Consider the following 20,179-nt stretch of genomic DNA (forward strand, 5'->3'; position numbering starts at 1 on the left):
TTTGTTAACTACCTTGCTGCTTAAGTGCAGTAAAACATTCTCTTCCTGATGAATGCCGCTGCAGCATTTCAGGTGACCTCCACAACTTCTCAAAGCACACGAACTACGACACATGGTTCATTGTCTGATAACCAGGGTAAAATGGCACCTGCAAGAACACTGCTTGCAATGCATGCAACTTCCCACTGGGTAATTCTCTATAACAATACAAGCATACTGACAGGGAGAGTGCACCCAATGACTGTGTCTATACGCTATTATTAATACTGAATACTACACTGTTAAATCTCCCCAGGGATTTAGCACAGCAAGACAGTAAAGACTTTCATGGGCTATTAATTTCCAACACTGTTGCATTTTTGTTGGGCTTCCCACCCACAGGGGGACCACCAACAAATACAGTTTTGCAAAAATAAATAAAACCCCTCCAATTACAAATTAATTTGCCAATTTATACGTACAGGTCCTTGTTCCATGAACACTTAACTAAGAACCATGAAGCATCTTGTAACAACGATAACTACCACTATTTTTTTTTCATTGACCCTTGTGTGTTGTTCTATTACACAGAACTAAAGTAATGGGCAATAAGTGCTTTGCAAAACGCAACTGAACATACCTCATGTACATAAGATGCAGAATAATACATAGTTAGCAACAGAGAGAAAAAAAGAAGTCCTATAAAACTAGATTATCCAGTCTGGCAGTTCTATTGCACCAACAATAGTTTTGCAACAGTTTTGTTTTTTTTTTTTTTAAACAAGGGAAGTTCCTTGAGCAATACACTCTGACCAAGATCCTATTCAATACCAAAGTGCCTTCATTTCTTCCTCAAAAAACCTCTTGCCACTTACTATGTCTGGCTGCAAACAAATGCCACTTATGATACCCTTTCTAGGATAGGACTATGTAGTGTATGCTCATGTCAGTTGAATGACGAGCAAAACCCAGTAAGCTTCTCTTAACATCACAGCAGCCTACAGCAACAATAAAGAAGGAGACTGATAACTTTTTTTTACTCAAGACTATTCAGGGAAAGGAGAGGTCCAAATTTAAAGAGAAGACGGGAGAAAATGTAATCACACCTGTTAACCAGATCCTTCAAGAAAATACTTGCTCACCTCTTTACTCCAAGAGGAGCTACAAAAGCATTCTTTGCTCATTTATGAAGTTAACTTTTTGTCTGGTAGATTTACATTCAAATATGAATGGCTTCACAAATAAGAACAACTGGTTTGTACTGCATATGTCAGGTACGCACAACCCGTTTCCTACCATTTCAGCTCACCTATTAAAGTGACATCAGGTTTTAAAATAGAGGACGGAATGATGCAATCACTGTGACTCCTTTCCATTTGACCTGCTTTCTAATTTATTTTCCGAAGTGAAGAGAAAGTGCTACTATCGCTTCTACCATACGTAATCAGAGTCCCCCTAAGAGAAATTTGTATTAAATACTGACTTTTTCATGAAGACAGAAAGAGCTATCTCTGCTCAGTAATTAAAATTACAAAATCACTTCCAGTCACTGAGCAATGTTAAATTTCTTTAGAGAAGCGCAGTTCTTTCATTTAAAAAACTGTGCTGTTCTTAAACATCTATTATAGAAAAAAAGACCCGAGGTTTGCATGATACCCACTGCACCAGTGAACGTAGGGTATTCCAGAGGTAGTCATACAAACGCTTTGCCACCAGTTCCATCAGCTGACATTCTCATTGGACATCTATTCTGTTCTAAGCTTGCTTATATTGCATTCATGCCCATAAAACATGATACCTACCAATTATACCACTACAGCTTAAACAGTCCGGCAGCTCCCCTCCCCCACAAACATGGAAAAGGTCTGCTAGTGAAAATACGAAGATGAACATGACTCCAGAAACACTGTAGCTTAATTCTGGAGCAAGAGCAAAAATAAGAAGGAAAAGAAAGTATTTACCAGGCCCTACAACAGTTTGTTATCGACCGATTTGACTGTTACTACTGTTCCTGAGCAGAGGGCATCAGGACACCTCCTCCTCACCTTCTTTTAAAGTCCACTTGATCGCTCCCGTCCTCTTGCTGACAGCATGCAAGCTTCCATCAAGAGTTGAAACAAACAACAGTGTTTCTGGCACAGTTACTGAGCTGGTGTTCTGGAAAAGAGAAACCCATACACTGAATGTAATTATTTACTACAGAGTTTACTTGTAACTGTCATACAGTACATTGCCTAGAACATCATCCTGCTCTTTAATCGCACAGACTGGACAGCTTGCTTGTCCCTTTGAATTCAGTGATTTTTGAACTGCTTACTGTGCTAAGCTCCCCTAGAGACAAACTGGGAGAGGCTTTAAATGAATCATCTATCTACAACTCAACCTCCATTTTCAATTTTATATCAAAGTCGTCTTGTACTAGAGTTAGAAGAAATTGGAGAGAGAACTGATCTAGAAAAGAACTGATACAAAGACAGTAAGATAGCTAGGGTAAGGAACTTCAAAGCAGCTCAGAGAACCTAAGTGTTAACGTCAAAGCCATGCTACTACCAAGTAAATAGAACATACTTTTGCCAAGGTTTAGAAAAGATATTTGGCTGGGTGGAACACAGATAAATAAAACTGGAAGTTGATCGATATTCTGCAGGGCTGACCACGGCTGAGAGACAGGCTAGAGCTGCGAGCATGTAGGCTGTCTCTGAGCAAAGGCAAAGTATTTAGGATAGACAGCTTAAAGGCTAGAGGAGATACATACTGTTAGGTCTCTTAATTGTGGTTTTGTACCCTATGTCCCCCAATACCGTATTTCTGCAGCAGATAGTAAATAGCACTGTTTAAGAAAGTCCGTATGTATTAACACATGCACAGACATCTCCTAGAAAGCAGTCAGCTGCAGGATTCAAACCCCAATCTGACATTCTAATCGTTCTGCCACTGGGGACACGTCCCTCCGTATTTACGTGTATGGGTACAGAGCTGCTTGGTGCCTGCTGTTATTCCTATAGCACAAGCAGCTTTTGAGCCTGGCTATTGCAGAGCATGTAATTTTATTAAAAGGGCATCATACAAACATCGAGGACTCAGAATTATGTAGTTGTCGCGGGAACCGTGAGGCTAAGTCCAAAGCGTTTCATCGCACAAAGCAGAAAGAACATGTTAATTTAATGTCTGCTCTTCTCTTCCTGCCTAAAGATGATCCCATACAGCCTACGAATGACCCATTTACCAAGTCTCAAGTTATTGCTCAAGGAACTGGTCATTTGTAGACTGTAACTGCATTGCTCATCTGCGTGCCACCTGCCACATTTAGGAAGTTTCACAGTTAAATATAGTCCTTAACCTACCACAGTTCGTGAAATGAAAGTGTATGCATTTTACATAATTAATAATGTCTTCAATGACTTAAATTGTAAAAACCAATGATCAGTCATGTTAGAATTACTGCAAAGCAAAATACACAATTGCCAAATTAAAATGCATGGATACAGGAGTAACTTCCTTCGGAAAACTATACATTTTTAATGCAACTCAACTGAAGTTTTAGACTTTCAGGTAAAGCATAAAGCTAAAAGGATAATATAACAAAGTAATAACTAGCCAACTTTCAGGTCACACCTATAAATATCATACACACTTCTTTCCAGTCATAATGAAAACAGCTGGAGTGGACAATTGTAAAACACACAGTGCAGAAAAAATGAAATTACAAATCAACAATATACAAACCATAGATCAGAAATAACTGCTGGAAGTCCAGAAAAAAACATGTATCTTAACACATAAATACAATTTTCATTATCTGATGCAGTTAAATTATGCAGACTGCACAGACATCTGCACTTAAATATTTACAGCTGCATCTGGAATCAAACTTTGCAATGTTTGTTCAAACAGGGACACTGAGTAACAGTTCCTCTAATGCTGGCCTATAAAATATGCAGCTCGAGATGTTACTAATCAGAACTGAACTTAGAGTATCTTTCCAGCCTAATGACCTGATTTGTACATAAGAGCAGAGAAGCTGTATTGTAGAGCTACGAGTCCTCATTCTTTTGTATTATTACTTTTGTTAAAGCAAACTATCGTAGCCACTGAATCCAAGTAATTCATTACAATTTTGCCCTTTAGGTCTTTTTGTACATGAACTCCCAAAACAACTTAGGATGGTGTAGTTGATTTATAATCATCTAGTCCAGTCTTCCCATCTTCCTTAAATAAGCATTTAACAAGTCAAATCCACTGATTCTGGAACCAGAAGGGGAAGACACAACCTGCACTCCATTATCACATCCACTTGGGGCTGAAAGCCATCTAATTGTGAGACTCAATCTGCCTCCTCAAGAAGATTCACTTTTTAAATTTCATTGCCTAGCTGCCTGCATAAAACTATCCTTGAACAAAAACAAGAAGAAGGGAAGCTTGGGGCTGCATTCTAGATATCTTCATAGCAGCTTTTATGCAAAAGATATGGGTTTTTTTGCAAACAAAGAACTTCCTGTACAACATTCTAATAATCTAAGAATTATAGTAACTAATCTTCCTAACTCGGGATGCTAGCTGAGCGATGTCAGCGCTCCTCACTTCTAAGATGTTGTCTTGCATCAGACTGACAAATTCCCTCTGGGACAAATTCCCACTGGTGTGAGGCAACGAATGACAGCGGTGCGAATGCGGAGTTATGATATGAATATTTTGTGAGTGGGCTGTGATGTGGCCCCAAAAAGATACCACTTCAAGGAATACCAGGTGGTTGAAAAAAGCTGCATTTGAACAGGTTTCTTTCCCTTTGCAGACCAAACTGCTTTCGAGCTCAGAAAGTTAGAAGACTTGCAGGTTGAACTGATCTCACCACATATAAGCTATTTAAGCATGAAAAAACATCTCAATTCAACAGGGTACCAGCAGTAGGAACAACTATTAGGAAATCCTCCACATCTTAGAACATTTTCTCCATAGAGTTACTACTTCTTTGGGTGACTCCAGTAATATATACTGTTTATGATTTTATTTTCAGTCTTTCCGAATTCCTTTCGTGGCATTACTGCTGCAGTGGAGCTCAATTCTGACTTCTTTCTCCACCTCTCGGAGTCTGTCATTCATAAATTAAGGACATTAAATTTCACCACAATCATCCTAGCTTTCTGGTTTGCTTTAATATTCAACAAACAATTGGGACTAACAGAACAGGGAACTGTCTATTTGTTTTTCCTTCCCGTGGAACCAAAGTCACCTCTCCCCCACCCAGGTCATGGTGGGGGAACACCCTAACGTGTGACATCACCCCAAATGCCCGCTAGCTTCTGATACTCATTTTGTATAGGGGTTAGATCTTGAGATGGAACTGACACAGTTACCCTTAAAAACATATGTATGTGTATAGCCACGTACTAGCCCAGAGATGCTCATGCAGTCATTGCTGCTCATTCTGGTTTCAAGCTATTAAGAAAGGGCAAAAATTTCAAAATTTACTGGAAACAGTGTTGTGATGAAAACAAGAAGCAAAGGATGGTGATCAAAATTTATTCCAAATTAACCTCTGTGCAGTAACTTTTTGCACTCATATATTAATTTTCACTTGAAGATCTCAACATATTTTACCAAAAAAAAAAAAGAAAAAAAAAAACAAACCCCAAAGAATTCTGGTTAACAGTGATTCATGATAGGTAAGGAATTTCTTCCTCCTATACACAAAAATGTTGAAAAGCCAGTTTACTTTTAAGCTAATATATACTTAATGCACAGAAAAAAAATAATTTAAAAAAAATCTTTCCAGGCTTTTGTTTTAGTTAAGATGTAATGGTTATTTAATTTCTTTAAATATTACCTGAGGAGCTCTGTAATAAATGAAATAACTTGAAAGCCTCAGTTGCATAAAGCTGTCTGGAGGGCTCTGGGCTTACAAAATAGAAACAAAACAAAAACCATGAACCAAAGACACTGGATGAATATTCCAGCTCTGAATTTCAACTAATTGCACAAACAATCCGTGCCCGTCAGGTTAACTGCATTCAATTAACCATCGTTCTCAGGTGCCAGGTGTTGCCCGACAGCAGGTAGCCGTTTAAAGTGTGTACTACCTATCTGAGCAAGTTCAAAGAAGAAACCACAATGAACTGCAAAATTTGACCTTCTTATAAACTGTTTTTTACTCAGACTTTTGACAAGCACGTTTCAGCTTTCTCATACCAAACAAATGTGTATTTTCACGGCAGTGCAGCTGTACTCACAAAAAATCCCTATTCCAGAGAATGTAATAATTCTTCCATCAGATTCACAGATAAGGCAGAAAATGTTTTTAGGCAATATTCCAATACAACAATGCATACGGTATAAATCCTGTACATTATACACCACAGGGAACACAAGAAATACCTGTTTCTTCATGAAGACCTAGCTACCCTAAACCTGCTCCATGAACAAAAACATTTCATTTAAAAGACTGCAATGACTCTGTGAAACTGCATCTAGAGTTAAACACAGAAAGTTGAGCAAGAACATACAACTGTTAAAGGCAGGAAGTGAAAATTATTGAGGTTCCTTTAAATTCCAGGTGGGAATTTAACACCCAGAACGTAATGACTAGTGTTGAAGTTTAGTTGCAAATAGAATACAACATATAGCAAATCCCCCACATCTTCCATGTATACAGACTAAGATTGTTTTTCTAGGCTACTTTTTACTCTCTGCACAATTTTTTCTTATCTTATCTTACAGAATCAGTATATTCTCCACAAAGCATGTTCTCTTCCTGTCTCCTTATTGAGAATTGAATAAAGCATGTATCATATTCACAAAAAATGCGCCTGTAAAATAACCACCATGATTATGATCGGGTATTAAATATCAGTAATGTATAGTATATGGGAACACTACTTGTTGTAGATGTGTAGATTTAACATTTTCATATTTAACATTTGAATATCTATCTGTTGTGGCATCAAAGCTACAGACATTACGGACTTAAATGTGAGCTTTGAAACCCTCGGCAAAACATCAGTCACCAATACCGTCTTCCAGATTACTGACATTTTAGAAGGTTGCTAGTACTTGGGATCAAATAGAAAGCACTAAAGCGCAAAAAGTTCCTCTGCACGTTCTTCAGTCACAAGAGTAAGAAAACTTTTCCGTACATCTACCCTCCAGATCACTTACAAGCTGAATGATAAAGAAAGAAAACCATAGCTGAAGAAGTTATTCATGCAAGTTTCTGCTGAAAACCAGATGAAGACCTGAATGTTGCCCACAGGTGGAATGACCTAGAAAGTTCTCAGATATGACTAAGATCATGAAATTACAACAGCTTTTTTTAAGCTTTTCAGTGTCATATCCTTGGTTTGGGGGGAAAAAAGTGCCACTGCCGGCTACCGTTCTCTTGGTGCCTACCTCCACTTTGTGGCTAAGAGGGAGGTGGGACCTCTTCCTGCGACGGCAAGTGCCCGCGGCATTCGCGAGCATCGAGGGAACAGGAGGGAACGGTACTCTCAAAGAGGCTGTCAGGTCTATCGAGCCAGAGAAATCACCTCCTCAGAGGGCCCTGGGCCCATTTCTACTTGCTGCCCAGGCAGCTTCACTGGGAGTAAAATCAGCACGGAGGCACACAGATTTCACTGACAAAAGGATTCTGCCACCTGCATGCATCTTCTTTCTTCAAAATAGTCAGGCAGTGTCACTGCTCCTGCTAAGCTCATGTTCTCCACTCTCCGAACTGGCTTTGTCTTAATACCACTTTTTTCTAATGCCTTCCTTCACCTCCCCCGTAAGTCTGTGTTTAAGTTTTACTGCTTTTGAAGGGCTAGCTTGTATTCAGCCATCAAAGTCACATTGATGTGGTCACTGCAACCCTGTGCGTCGAAGATACCATCTTCTTTGGGTGAAAGACTGAATCAGGGCAAATTTCATTAGCTCTTCCTTCTAATGTTGTATTTGTACACAGATAAAATACATAAAATAGCATACATTAAAAATCTTCCATTCATTCATACTTTTCAAAGCAGACAATACCATGCAGCTGACGTTAACCAGCTGAGTAATGCACTGACACTGCTGAAGCTTAGGACCTAAATTTAAAAAAACCAGATGAGTCTGTAGACTTTGCAATGCAATATTGCTAATTTATTTTGACCAATATCTGCAGCAGGCACTTGAAGAAAAGGCTAGGGAGTTAGTATAATAGTATGAAAACAAGGCTTTACTCTTTCAAATTGCATAAAACAATAAGACATAAAAATGAACAGATTATTTTATTAATTGCCTGTGTTTCACCCAGACACAGAAATAAAAAAACACCTCCTCTTCATTTTATTAGTGACTTTTATCAGTGGCTCAAGACTGCAGTACCAAGGTTGCAAATACTCAGTAGCCTTTATTTTGAATACAAAGCTTTATAATGAACTGATTAATGGATTGATTAAAGCCTGGCATTAGCACTGTTATGAAAAGCTATGAAAATTATAAAACCCTGTCTGTACAAGCCAAATTTGTTTTCATTTTTGTGTGAAGTATGTAAGAGCATTCTCCACCACAAAAAAACGTAATAATCTCAGTCCTGAGATAGACTCTTTATAAATACTGGTACACACGGATATCGTCCTCCCTGCAGGGGTGAGGTTGCCACTCTTGTGATGCAATGCAAATTCCTGAAATAGATTTTTATGGCATACTGCAATTTTATTTCTGTGGAAATACAGCCATTGAATACAAGAAAAATATGTCAGGACATGAAACAGCTAAGCAAAAAGAACTTAATTTAGTGAGCAGAGAAAATGAGACAGAAGGAAAACCTGGTTTGGGTCGTCTTTTATTTTATCTGAAACTGCAATAATGTTTATTTTAACAACTACCCTCTCTGGAATTCAGTGAGGTCTTCCTTGACAGTCTGTACTCATAAAAATCTTCCACCCCAACAGTGATATTAAGTGAAGGATTTACAATATTTTGAAATCATTTGAGGACTGCTTTAGAATTAATTTTTCATAATTTAATTCAAAACACAATTTTTAATATCTTTCAAGCTCTCATTGGGCTAAACTTTGACAAATGCTCTAAAGTGCTGACTGCTAATAATCCCTAACCACCTAAAATTTGGGACTAAATAGAAAATAGCATTTTTAAGATGGAATAGAAATATACTATCTAATAGAAATAGCATTTTATAAACAGAAATGCCCTTTATAAATACTAGTTAACCCTAGCATAAGAATCCTCAGTCCAGATCTACCACATCTTTAGATAAAATGTTTTAGAAATCAAAGTAACAAAATGACTCAAAACAATTCTGAAGGACCCATGGAGTCAAAGGAAGGTCAGCGAAAGCCGTAGAACAAGTTCTGGTGTGTTTGTGTATGTCTATGGTACAGCTCAGTCTCAAAACCGGTATTATCTTCATTCACCACAACATTTTGAATTTTTTTAAGGGTTAGCAGAGCAATGCCCTATTTTGTTTTATTGCGTTAGAAGAAAACAGATCCCCACAGGATTAATTTCTTCTGTTAATTTACCTGCTTAAAAACAGTACTTTTGAAATGCAGGTCACCAAGAATGCACAAATCCCACTGAAGTCAGCAGAAACAGCAGACAGAAAGAAAACCTCAAGGAACCGAGTGGCCTGGTTATCATTCTGTCAGCTAGAAATACGTTCTGCTGTGGGGGTGATACCACAAGAGGTTCTTCAAGTATGAATAAAGAACAGGAACACACTTCATAGTGACACTGGGTGCACGATGGTGTGTTGCTGACTCTGAGAAGTGTTTCTGATTTCACAGAAATGATTGAGTGCTCACAAGTAAACAAATCACAGTGCCATGTGTTACCAGGTAATAAGTTTCTCTTTTCTCAGTCTTAAGTAGGCATACATATGCACCAACCTTAATTTGTAAGGTCTGATGGATGATAAAGGATGGATGGTTTGCTAACTATAATTTACATCCTTATAATATCTTTGGTAAAGCCTGGCTTACCAAACAAAAAAGTCAACAAGATATATAATCACTCAAGGAAAAAATTCTACATTCCTCACTCCATAATTAGCTTAACAGACATCAGCCTGTACATTTGCATTTTACTCAAAAACTATTGAAAAACACCCTCAGCATTAACAGCACCAGACACTTTCCTCCCAATAACGGAAGGCCTATACCATAATTTATCCTACTGAAACCACAACTGGTAAACCAATAAGGATGCAAAGCAACGTATTTTTAAACATTAGCACACACTGCAAGCATTTGGCATATTCATCACAGATAGCATATGATTCATTACCCTGGTTTTAACAGCTCTCCTCTAATTACGTTGCCAGGCTAGAGGCTAAAACTCACCATGCATAATAAACCATGCCATGAAGAAACTCTTTGTAAAATTCAAACTATTGGTGGGAGTTTTTCAGTATAATTAATAATGAAATCAATATATGAAAGAGAGCTGACAAAAACCCCCACAGATATCTTCTTTAGAAAGTGAAATAAAATCTACAGATCTTTTAATCTTAAACTAAATTTCAACATGTCTTTGTTAGCTATTTCTCATCAACACTATAACCCAGTTCCAGCGACTTTTCATTCATACGCCCATTCATACTACAATAGGAAAACCCAAAAACCACGGGAGGTCCACTCCAACTGTCCTCTGACTTGACTGAATTTTGAGTGGTGATCTACACCATAAACTCCCAGCTAAGTTATCAGACTTGGATCTCTCTGTAAAACCAAAACTTACTACAATATTCACAAGAACACCAGCAACCAAAATGAGCAGAAGGGCAGAGTTATAAACACATGAATTTACACTCCAGGACAGAGCTGTCCATGATAATTTTAGGTGTGTGAACCAAGTTTGCATTCTACCCCCCCAAAAAACCCTAAACCCTAATATACTAATTTTTTTTGAGCAACCAAGGAGATCTGCAGCTCAAATAAAAGACATAAATGTTAATTAACATAGTGATTGAAGATGTCCTCTTTAAAACCTTCTGCTGTCTCAGGTAGGTTTTCATGTCTATCAGTTCACCAGCCAAACACCTCGTGCCGAGATAAAGAACGCATTGGAAGAAAAGCCATCTGGCTAAGGCTGGGGTTTTCCCATGTCAAGAACAGCCCACATGTGCTGCCCGCGCATACCGTGCAGCAGAGCACTGAAACCAGTCCCATGGGCTGTGGGACACAGCACACCGATGTCCTAAACACCAGTTTAATCCCAGAGAGGCTGTTATTTTTGAGTTGCACTGACTCCGTGTTAAAAGAGAAACAGGCACAGTTTGGAATGTCCATGGCTCACAAAAAAGGGGTTTTTTTCAAACTAGAGAGAGCTGTAAATCATTACTGTATAATATTTATGGTGACTGCTTATTTACTGACAGCTCTACTGCACTTCTCATCGCTGTATCCGAGATGTCACTCTTTTATAATGTGTTCCCATACATCGCTAGGGCAATTCCAAGAGCTATATACACTGTATCACCTAAATAACAAGAGACAGAATTTCATCTTAAAAAGAAAAGACAGGAAAGGAAGCCCTTGTATGAACATATAATGTAAATTGTAGGGAAATACTACTAAAGTTGGGACAGAAAGTAACAAATACATTTATCAGACAAACAAAATACAGAGCAGATGATCATCACCAGTACTCTTAAAAGAAATCTACAGAAAACATAGTCTGCAAAATCTTTAGGCAATCTCATGTTTTTTATGTCACCTCAATACCAAGAATTGTGTGCCAGCCTTTTTCATGGGAATTTATTACCTAAGTGACATTAATAGTTCTAAATAAGCCTTCCCAGTTAAATGGATTAATCACAGGTGAGATGACTGGGACTAAGTTCACAGAAATTCAAACTAGTTCTGAAAAGGGCTTGAAGTACAGAATAGATTTCAACTTGGAAGTCATGGTGAGGACTACAGCTGGAAAGCAAAAAGACCAGGGTAAGAGCCGAGAAAAGAAACAGAGAAATAAAGAACCCGAGATCAGATACTGAGGCAAGATGGCAGGGCGGGGAGACGAAGAGGAGAGAGAAATCAAGAGAAAAAAGGGGCTGAATTCTACTTGGGGCCCGAGTCTAGGTTTTTCTGACTATGCAAGTAAAATTATACAGCATTTAGTAATAATCTGTTGATTTGAAAAGTATTTTTAGTATTTAAAAATACTACTTAGTATTCTTATTGCGTGCTACTTTTAAAACTTCATGAGTTGCAAATCAGTGTTTTCCTTGCAAAACCTGAGCCTCAAAGCCTGTCAAGACCCTGAGGAGATCTCAGTCCAACCTTATAGTCCAGACTAAGACAAAGACGTTAGCACTCTACAATAAAGGTTTTAAAGTAATTTTTGTTGACAGCCTGCATTTAATTTTCCTAATGAAGTTAACAGTCCAGTTTCCTAATGAAGTAACAACACCAGGCACATTACACAGCTTCATGACTAAATGTGTTTACTTTTAGAGAAGGGGAGAGGAGCTATCATATCCCAGGCGAAAAACAAAGCCTTCAGCTTCACTTAACCTGAACTATAACCCCATATATTACACCAGCATTTTCCGTAACAATGAGCAATCCATCAAAGAACCTAAAACTTTCCTCTGCTACACTTCAGTATAATGGAAACAGTAAGTGCCAGCTAGCCTTTTCATTGTCTCCTGATCCTGAGAATTTACAGAGGAGCACCTTTCAGAACTGAGTTTCTGAAGACTTAGTTTTCCATCTCAGTTCACATGTAGACAGCACCCATTTTAAAGGACGCTGTTTAAAATTATTACCTCCGTACAAATAATCTGCCCAGCATTCCATCTGCTTTGCACCAGTTTCACTACTCCCCGTGCTTTTATTGCTCCTTATAACCGACCCGGCTACTCCTTAGGAGGTTTTGCAGGGCAGTGACTTGTGCACTTTGTCTTTCACCTTTGAGTTCAGAACTGCAGTCTTTTTTGGAAACCAAGCAAGCACATGTACATTTAGTGCACGTTGCTATCTTTGGTCTGGAAACAGAACGATCAAAATGCCGTAAGACGGTGTACAGGGCACGTAGGTAATCATTTGGCTATCAACATGCATACAATGGGGTTTTTTTCAGAAAGAAAACAAGCCCCCCCGTTTATGAGGTTATGAAGGGACGGAGAAAAGATCTTCTCGCGTGTCTCACTAGTTCCTCTATCCACCTACATAGTTCCAGCTTCCAAAAGTTTCTTTGTCTGCTTGCATCAATTACTTCGTAGGAAATGGACTCTATTTCTGTATTTCAAGGATTATTATACACGCTGCGCCTTCGCGCAGCAGCGTGCGGCACGGAGGCGGGCAGGCAGCTCTTGAGCCGGACGGGGCCGTGCACTGCAGCCCCCCGCCCCTGCCCACGCAGCGGGCCCGGGGCACTACCGACAGCAAACCGGGCAGCGCTGGCTCCGCGAACGCCGCCGCTGCGGCGGGCACCGACGGCAAACTTTCGGCAAAGCCCCGGCAGGAGCCCCCCGCGGCGTCCCCCCGCGGCGTCCCCCCGCGTCCCCCCTCCCTGCGGCCTGCCGCGGGCGAGGCCTCCCCTGGCCCGGCCGAGCCGCGCCCGCCCTCCCCCGCCGCGGTCGGGCCGGGGGCACCGGCACCGCCGCCCCTGCGCTCCCCGCGGCGCCGGGCAGCGCCCCCCGCCCCCGCGCCCAGGCCCAGCGGGCCGGCTCGGCCCGGGCCGCCCCTCGCTTACCGCGGGCCTCGGCGGGAGCAGCACCAGCAGCGCGCCCAGGCCGAGGAGGAGGCGGCGGAGCGGCTGCATGGCGGCCAGCAGCGGGGGCTCAGCGGCCGGCCGGCCGGCTCCCCCCGCGCTGCCGGGCGCAGCGTGTCCGGCGCTCCCCGCGGCGGGGCGGGGCCGCCCGGCCCGGGCCAGAGACGTCAGCCGCGGGCGGCCCCGGCCGCGCACAGGTGCTGCCCGCCGCTGCTGCTCGCTCCTGCCTCCTGCTGCCCGCTCCTGCCTGCAGCTGCTGCCCGCTCCTGCCCGTAGCTGCTGCCTGCTCCTGCCTCCTGCTGCCCGCTGCCACCTCCTGCTGCTGCCCGCTCCTGCGTGCAGCTGCCTCCTGCTGCTACCTCCTGCTGCTGCTGCCCGCTCCTGCCTGCAGCTACCTCCTGCTGCTGCTGCCCGCTCCTGCTTGCTGCTGCCTCCTGCTGCCCGCTGCTGCTGCCCGCTCCTGCCTGCAGCTGCCCGCTCCTGCTGCTATCTCCTGCCTGCTGCTGCCCGCTCCTGCCTGCTGCCCGCTCCTGCCCACTGCTGCTGCTGCCCGCTGCCGCCTCCTGCTGCTGCCTGCTCCTGCCTGCTCCTGCCTGCAGCTGCCCGCTTCTGCCTGCTCCTGCCGCTGCTGCCCGCTGCCGCCTCCTGCTGCTGCCTGCTCCTGCCTGCTCCTGCCTGCAGCTGCCCGCTTCTGCCTGCTCCTGCCGCTGCTGCCCGCTGCCGCCTCCTGCTGCTGCCTGCTCCTGCCTGCAGCTGCCCACTGCTGCTGCCCGCTCCTGCCTCCTGCTGCTGCCTGCAGCTGCCCGCTGCCTCCTCCTGCTGCCCGCACGGCCTTCAGCGGCCGGTTCCCCACAGCACACCGGGGCCGCCCTGGGGCTGCCTCCTCCAGCACCACCCCGGCCCGGTATAATTTCCCTATTGATTTTTGGTTTTCAAAGCAGATAGGGAGAAATTTTTCTGGCCTAGCTCCTGTTTTGACAAAAGTCCTGGCGTGTCTTGTAATGCCTTAAATAAACGCGAAACCAAAGAACACACCTCTCTGAACCGAAACCCGCGTCCAAGCTCCTCTGAACAGATAAACGCAAGAAATAATCAGATGGAAGAAGCTTTAAAAAGAAGAGAGCAAATTTACACCACCTGGCAAAGGCCAGGCTTTCGGACGCCTATTTATATAACAAAGCCACTTTGTCCTTGCTACGTATTGTTTGCTTTTTAACACTGATATCATTAATGGAGCCACAGAGAACACTGCGTACCTCAGCATGCAATATGCACATAACAGCAGCTCTGGCAGCTCCCTCTTTCAATAAACGTGCCTTTGATTATGTGGGCAGGAGCCATAATTATGATCTAACCTGGAAGTTTGAATACATAAAACCATCTTGGAGCTACAAACCACACAGATTTCCATTCGCCGGTACGGACAGACGGGTTTCTTTATGGTGGTCTTGGATTTGAAGCATTCACACCATCTGAGCACAAGCAAACCACCCACCGCAGGGCTCCGCGCGTGCGGTGGGAACTGCCCGCACAAGGAACGCACCCAGGCCTCTACCGCACGCACAGAAAGTCCTCGGACCCACACACGAGTTAACGCGGGCAGTTGTGCCTGCGGGCAAAGCACACGCGATGTTTTGGGGGAGCCAGGGCCTCCCCTGGGAACACGGCACGGTATTGCTTTTGCCCTGCCGCCTCCGTTCTGCTGCCGGCTTCGGGCACCGCAGACACCACGGGACGGGACGGCAGCCTCTCCCTTCCCACCAGCCTCCATTTTTCCAGGGGGAGAACCGCTCGGGTTGAGCACGTAGCTGCCATCCCACTCTCCAGCCTGAAAACTGGCTGGCAAGCTTTTAGGTATCCTTACCTCGTCACGTACGATTTTATTAGCTTTAAGCTGAATTCCATGTCATGCCACATTAAGGGAGGAGGCTTTCAGCTGCACAGACAGTGCGTATGCCACTACCAAATTGCAGTTATTTAGCACAGGTGCCTCCCAACGGCCTCACAGGAGGTAGGAAAAACGTCAAAACCAGGAGCTGAGGCGGCAGGCAGCCGCCCGGCGCGGGAAGAGGGGCGATACCGTGCGCCCTCCCGCTCCCCAGAAGCCGAGGCACCACCTCTGAGGCAGGCAGCCCCGCGTTCCCGGGGCCTAAGCTTTTACATTTTGCATATTAAACCCTATTTCTTGACAGCAACAAAGCGCTAGAGCAACCTACTAAAGAAAAGAGTACTGCTGTTTCGGGAAAGGCGGATAAAGCCACCCTACGTGCCGGGGGAGCACGGGCTGCCCGGCCCCTCCCAGAGCCGCCATCTTAGCGCGTCCCCAGCCCCTGGGGGCGGCAGCACCGCCCACCGCCGCGCGCAACCGCACGCGCAGGAGCACGCGCCCCCGCCTTTGGCTCCTATTGGGCGAGAGGAGGAGGGGGCGGGGCGGCGGTGGCTCTATAAAAGGGAGCGAGGGGGGAGCTCGGCCTTTCTGTCGGCGCGGCGGGCAGAGGTGAGTCCTGTGGGCGGGATGGGCGGCGGGCAGGCGGGCTGGGCCGCGCTGATGTCTCTTGACACGTGTTAGACTGCTGACATGCATGAAGCCAACCTACTACTGAGCGCCCAGGCTGCCGCTCACCCCGCGGGGCGACTGCGGCGCACCGCGTCTGTAACCTCCCTTCTTCCCTCCGTGTCTTGCAGGGCCCGTGTGGTGACCGGCGGCAGGGAGCGGCCTGGTAAATAAAGCTGTGTGCACCCCGTGAACGTGTCCGGCTGGTTCTTGCGCGCGTCTGCGTCCGTTCCCCGCACTGCCTTTGACCCGGCGGGGTGCCCTGCCCGCGGCGCCGCTGGCCAAGCTGTAGTGCTAGAGCGAAGCGCTTGTTCATAACTGGGGCTGCTCGGCCCCACCCGGGCGGCCCTTTTAAAAGCAAGCGACAGCTCGGCCCGCCGCGCCCTGACCCGCGCGGGGCCCAAAATGGCGCCGCAGCCGCACGGGAGGCGGGGCCCTGCTCGGGGAGCGGCCCGGCCGCAGTGGGAGCCCGCGGCCCGGCGTGTCGCGATGGGAGAGGGGACCGGGTACTCTATCGGTTGATGCAGTGTGACTTTAACTCAGCCGAGACCGCTGCACCAGCTTTCCTGAATTAGTCCAGGGTTCGGTTTGTAAAGCGGATTTGGAACAAGCAGCAAAAGTCCTGGCACTCGTGCCTAGGCGTTGCAGGAGTAAAGCACCTGGGTGGAAGTGAGCTATTAAATAGGAGAAAAGCATCCAGTGTTGGGGGTCCTTTATGGACACGGCAAAAGAGAACTTGAAACAAAATGGGAATTCAACTCCTGTGATCTAAGCGGCAGCTACTTAACTGGCCTCCATCTTTGCTGTCTGTTATTACTGTGCTTGTACTGTCCTGCAGGCAGAGAGCCTAGACATATGCACGGTTTCTTGTATATAGAAAAAGTTACATCTATACCCACACTGGTGATGGGATTGGACATACAGGAGTAGCAGCTGAGCAAGACTCTAGAAGAAGATGCTTAAGCTCAAAGCCACCAAACCTACTACATGGGGTAGTGCATGCCACCTGTGTTGTGTAAGTCCAAGGTTTTCACAGGTGTAAAATGAAAAAATGTGGCTTTAAAGCATGTTTGTCATGTGCATATGAACTGCTGTGGTGAAATTTAGTTTCTCTTCACTACAGTAAAATTACTGAATTTAAGCTTTTCCTTTTAGAGCCAGAACACTTTTGGCTTTGGTTAACCCTAAAACCACTGTGTCCCATACCCATCAAGTACAACTCAGGTATATTAAATCTGCACATAGCACACTGTGTTGTCTTGGCAGGTTGCCTTTCTAATGAGGTTTTTGAAACAAGATAGTGGCTTAAGTGCTATGTACAAATAAACTTTAACTGAATAATTGTTTGACATGGGATAAATTTATTTAATAAAACAAAGCAAGCAGATTGTAGTTACCCACAGTTTATGAAGTGCAATATGACAATCTTGTTTAATAAGTCTAAATCTGTTTACATGTTAGTGCATCTAGTCCTTTGACTTTAGTTATTGCACATAGAAATTAAATCATATAAAAGACCTGCGTACAAGACATGCAGACTTAATGAAAGGCAAATAATGCCTACATAATCAAAGCAAACCCCAGAATCTACACAGCCTGGAATGGTCAAGGAGGAGTTCAGGTAACAAATATAACCTGCTAATATTTCAATTAAATGTAACCAAAATAGGTGTTCAAATATAGAATTAATTTTAAATATATTAAATGCTAGTTTTCTTTTATGTTTCAGGCAAGGTGCTGTTTAAAAAACCTTCGATATAATAGCTTCATTTAGAGATGGTAAATCATCAAGTTACACATGGAAATTTTGATTTACATTAAATGTGACAACACAAGGTACAAAAAAGTTCTTAAAAAATTACTTCTAAAAAAAAAGCAAATCATGTTATAAAAGGAGAGCCAAAACTCACCTTCTTTGTAAACTAAAACATTTTCTGACATCCATGAATAGTTGGCAACACTGAGTATCAGAAAAATACTACATGTGTTAAATAGTGGATATGTAGTGTTCAAATATTGAATTTACTGCATACGTTTAGTCTTGAATCATTACACCAGATAGAAATAAAAGGCGATTCTCCCTCCCCCCTTAGTTTTGGCCATTAATTAGCAGAAACAGTCTTTAATTACATCGCGATCAGCTTGAATAACTGCAATGCTTGAATTCCTATTCCATAAAGTCCAAAAAACCAATGCATGGGGGTCAAAATCTTTCAGTCACGGCTGTTTCCACAAACATCAAGTGATTTGATGCCTGGAGTTGCACAGCTGTAACGTGAGAATTTGGTCCCATGCTTTGCGTGTAAACACAGTGCAATGGAAAAGACTCACAGCAACAAATTCTCCTATAAGAAAAAACTTGGTGTGTTTCACTGTAGCAAGAGGCTCTATACACAGTAGGGTAACTAAGTACTTCGGGCAATGTGCCGTATTAGACATTTCATGTGTGTGCTCATGTCTTTATAAACATTCAGAATTAATTGTGAATCAAGGTGATTGTACCTCACTATAAGGCGGCTTGCTATGGTTTGGTCTCATGGCTTTACCAATGCGTTTCTCCTCATTTACAAAAATCTGACAGTACCACCTTCGCTGATAGTTGTGTGTGTTTTATGGCTACTCGCTTCCCAAAAAAAGCACAAGTTCTGTATGAAAAGAGTAATATGTATATACCGCACTGAATCACAATATTACCTATACATCCAATTTACATTCTTTTATCCTGAAAGCATTTCATATTTCGATTGCTTGACACAAGCTATTGACTGCAGAAGTGAAAGAACATAAAACAGTTCATTCTACACCTCCAACTGCCTGAGAAAGATATATTCTTCCAGTTTTATAAATTCATTCCTTATTTAGGATTTTTTCCATTTGGCACGCAGTTCCTTTGCTGCCAAACAACCTTTCAATGCTTCAACGCGCATTAACGTAGCATGAAAAACGTAAGCTGAACAGAAGGTGTGTCACCAAGCTCCTTGATCTATTACAGTTAGGTTCCTCCTCCCTCCCCCAAAGAACAGGTCATCTTAGCCTCCGAGTTTAAATGCTGATGGCAGCCAGTAAAAAAATAAATCAATTGCTTAATGGAATGAAACTTCATGTAGCTGAAGTACACAGGAACAATAACCAGGCAAGTGAGCACAAAGGTATGGTTATAGGCAGTCCTTGGGGGTGGGGGGGGGTGGGGGGAGTGGCACAAGTTAAGGATGAGAACTACAGCACAGTTTATAAAACCATGAGAATAACTTTTATAATACTGTAAACTGCAAGAGTCTTCACATGTCATGGTTGATCAGGGGCCTCCGTGATCAGATCTTTAGGAGGGCATGTAGAGGAGCGGGGATCCATGGCTGAGTGCATTAAGGGAATATAAACATCATCCATGTTTGGCATGACAAAGATTTTCTGTGAAAAAGATGCAATTAAACCAAGTTACATTTCATATGCCACTTGAAACCTTAAGTTTTCCAATTTGTTTAATTAAAAAATGCAACAAGTTTCCAGATAAAAGGTTCTTCAGTTCAGCATTGTCAATGCCATACTGAAGCCATACAGTGTCCATTAATTCAAGCCATTTCGTTGTGTTACAGTTGTAGATGCAGCTCAGAAATACGAAGATCTCTGCACTTTCCATTAAACTGAAACAGCACTACAGGAAACACACCAACTTTTCTTAACGCTGATGCTTTCTCAGCTCTTACCCATATACTTTCAAACTGTACTTTTAATGAAGTAAGCATTTTTGATTTCTGGTTGATTGTACAGGTTGGGGTCCGGAATGAATCTGGTCAGTAAACTGTTTTCCTATCCTACAAGTATTAGTAAATTTGGAGTTTTTTCCCTATTTTGCACTATAGTCAATGTGATTTATTAAAATTATTTTATTTTAAAGAAGTAGTAATGGGACACCTTATTGTCTCATCTGTTCTTCATTTTAGACAACAGCTTGGC

The 20,179-nt window shown here is 43.2% G+C and overlaps 2 protein-coding genes and 2 non-coding genes across 10 annotated transcripts in view; 2 read left to right on the forward strand and 2 right to left on the reverse strand.

Annotated features, from left to right (window-relative positions):
• ERN1 (endoplasmic reticulum to nucleus signaling 1) overlaps nucleotides 1-7,424 on the reverse strand; it is a 31,738-nt gene extending 24,314 nt beyond the window's left edge. The window contains exons 1-2 of the mRNA XM_075720160.1: nucleotides 7,363-7,424; nucleotides 2,025-2,158 (exon numbers count right to left, since the gene is read on the reverse strand). Coding sequence (XP_075576275.1) covers nucleotides 2,025-2,158; nucleotides 7,363-7,424 — 196 coding nt within the window. The remainder of the gene's footprint in view (nucleotides 1-2,024; nucleotides 2,159-7,362) is intronic.
• Nucleotides 7,425-16,213: 8,789 nt separating this feature from the next.
• Nucleotides 16,214-16,276, forward strand: LOC142594767 (small nucleolar RNA SNORD104). Its single transcript, XR_012831574.1, has one exon. It is a non-coding gene; the product is annotated as a small nucleolar RNA SNORD104 (small nucleolar RNA).
• A 182-nt stretch (nucleotides 16,277-16,458) lies between these two features.
• Nucleotides 16,459-16,595, forward strand: LOC142594769 (small nucleolar RNA SNORA50). The gene has a single exon (XR_012831576.1). It is a non-coding gene; the product is annotated as a small nucleolar RNA SNORA50 (small nucleolar RNA).
• Nucleotides 16,596-17,565: 970 nt separating this feature from the next.
• The window catches only part of TEX2 (testis expressed 2), a 59,311-nt gene continuing 56,697 nt past the window's right edge, over nucleotides 17,566-20,179 (reverse strand). For all 7 annotated transcript variants that reach the window (XM_075719738.1, XM_075719740.1, XM_075719737.1 and 4 more), the window contains one exon: nucleotides 17,566-19,633. In XM_075719738.1, coding sequence (XP_075575853.1) covers nucleotides 19,511-19,633 — 123 coding nt within the window. In that variant the 3' untranslated portion in view covers nucleotides 17,566-19,510. The remainder of the gene's footprint in view (nucleotides 19,634-20,179) is intronic.

The sequence above is a fragment of the Pelecanus crispus genome, chromosome 12 (genome assembly GCF_030463565.1).
Source record: "Pelecanus crispus isolate bPelCri1 chromosome 12, bPelCri1.pri, whole genome shotgun sequence".
In the NCBI taxonomy this organism is placed as follows: Eukaryota; Metazoa; Chordata; class Aves; order Pelecaniformes; family Pelecanidae; genus Pelecanus; species Pelecanus crispus.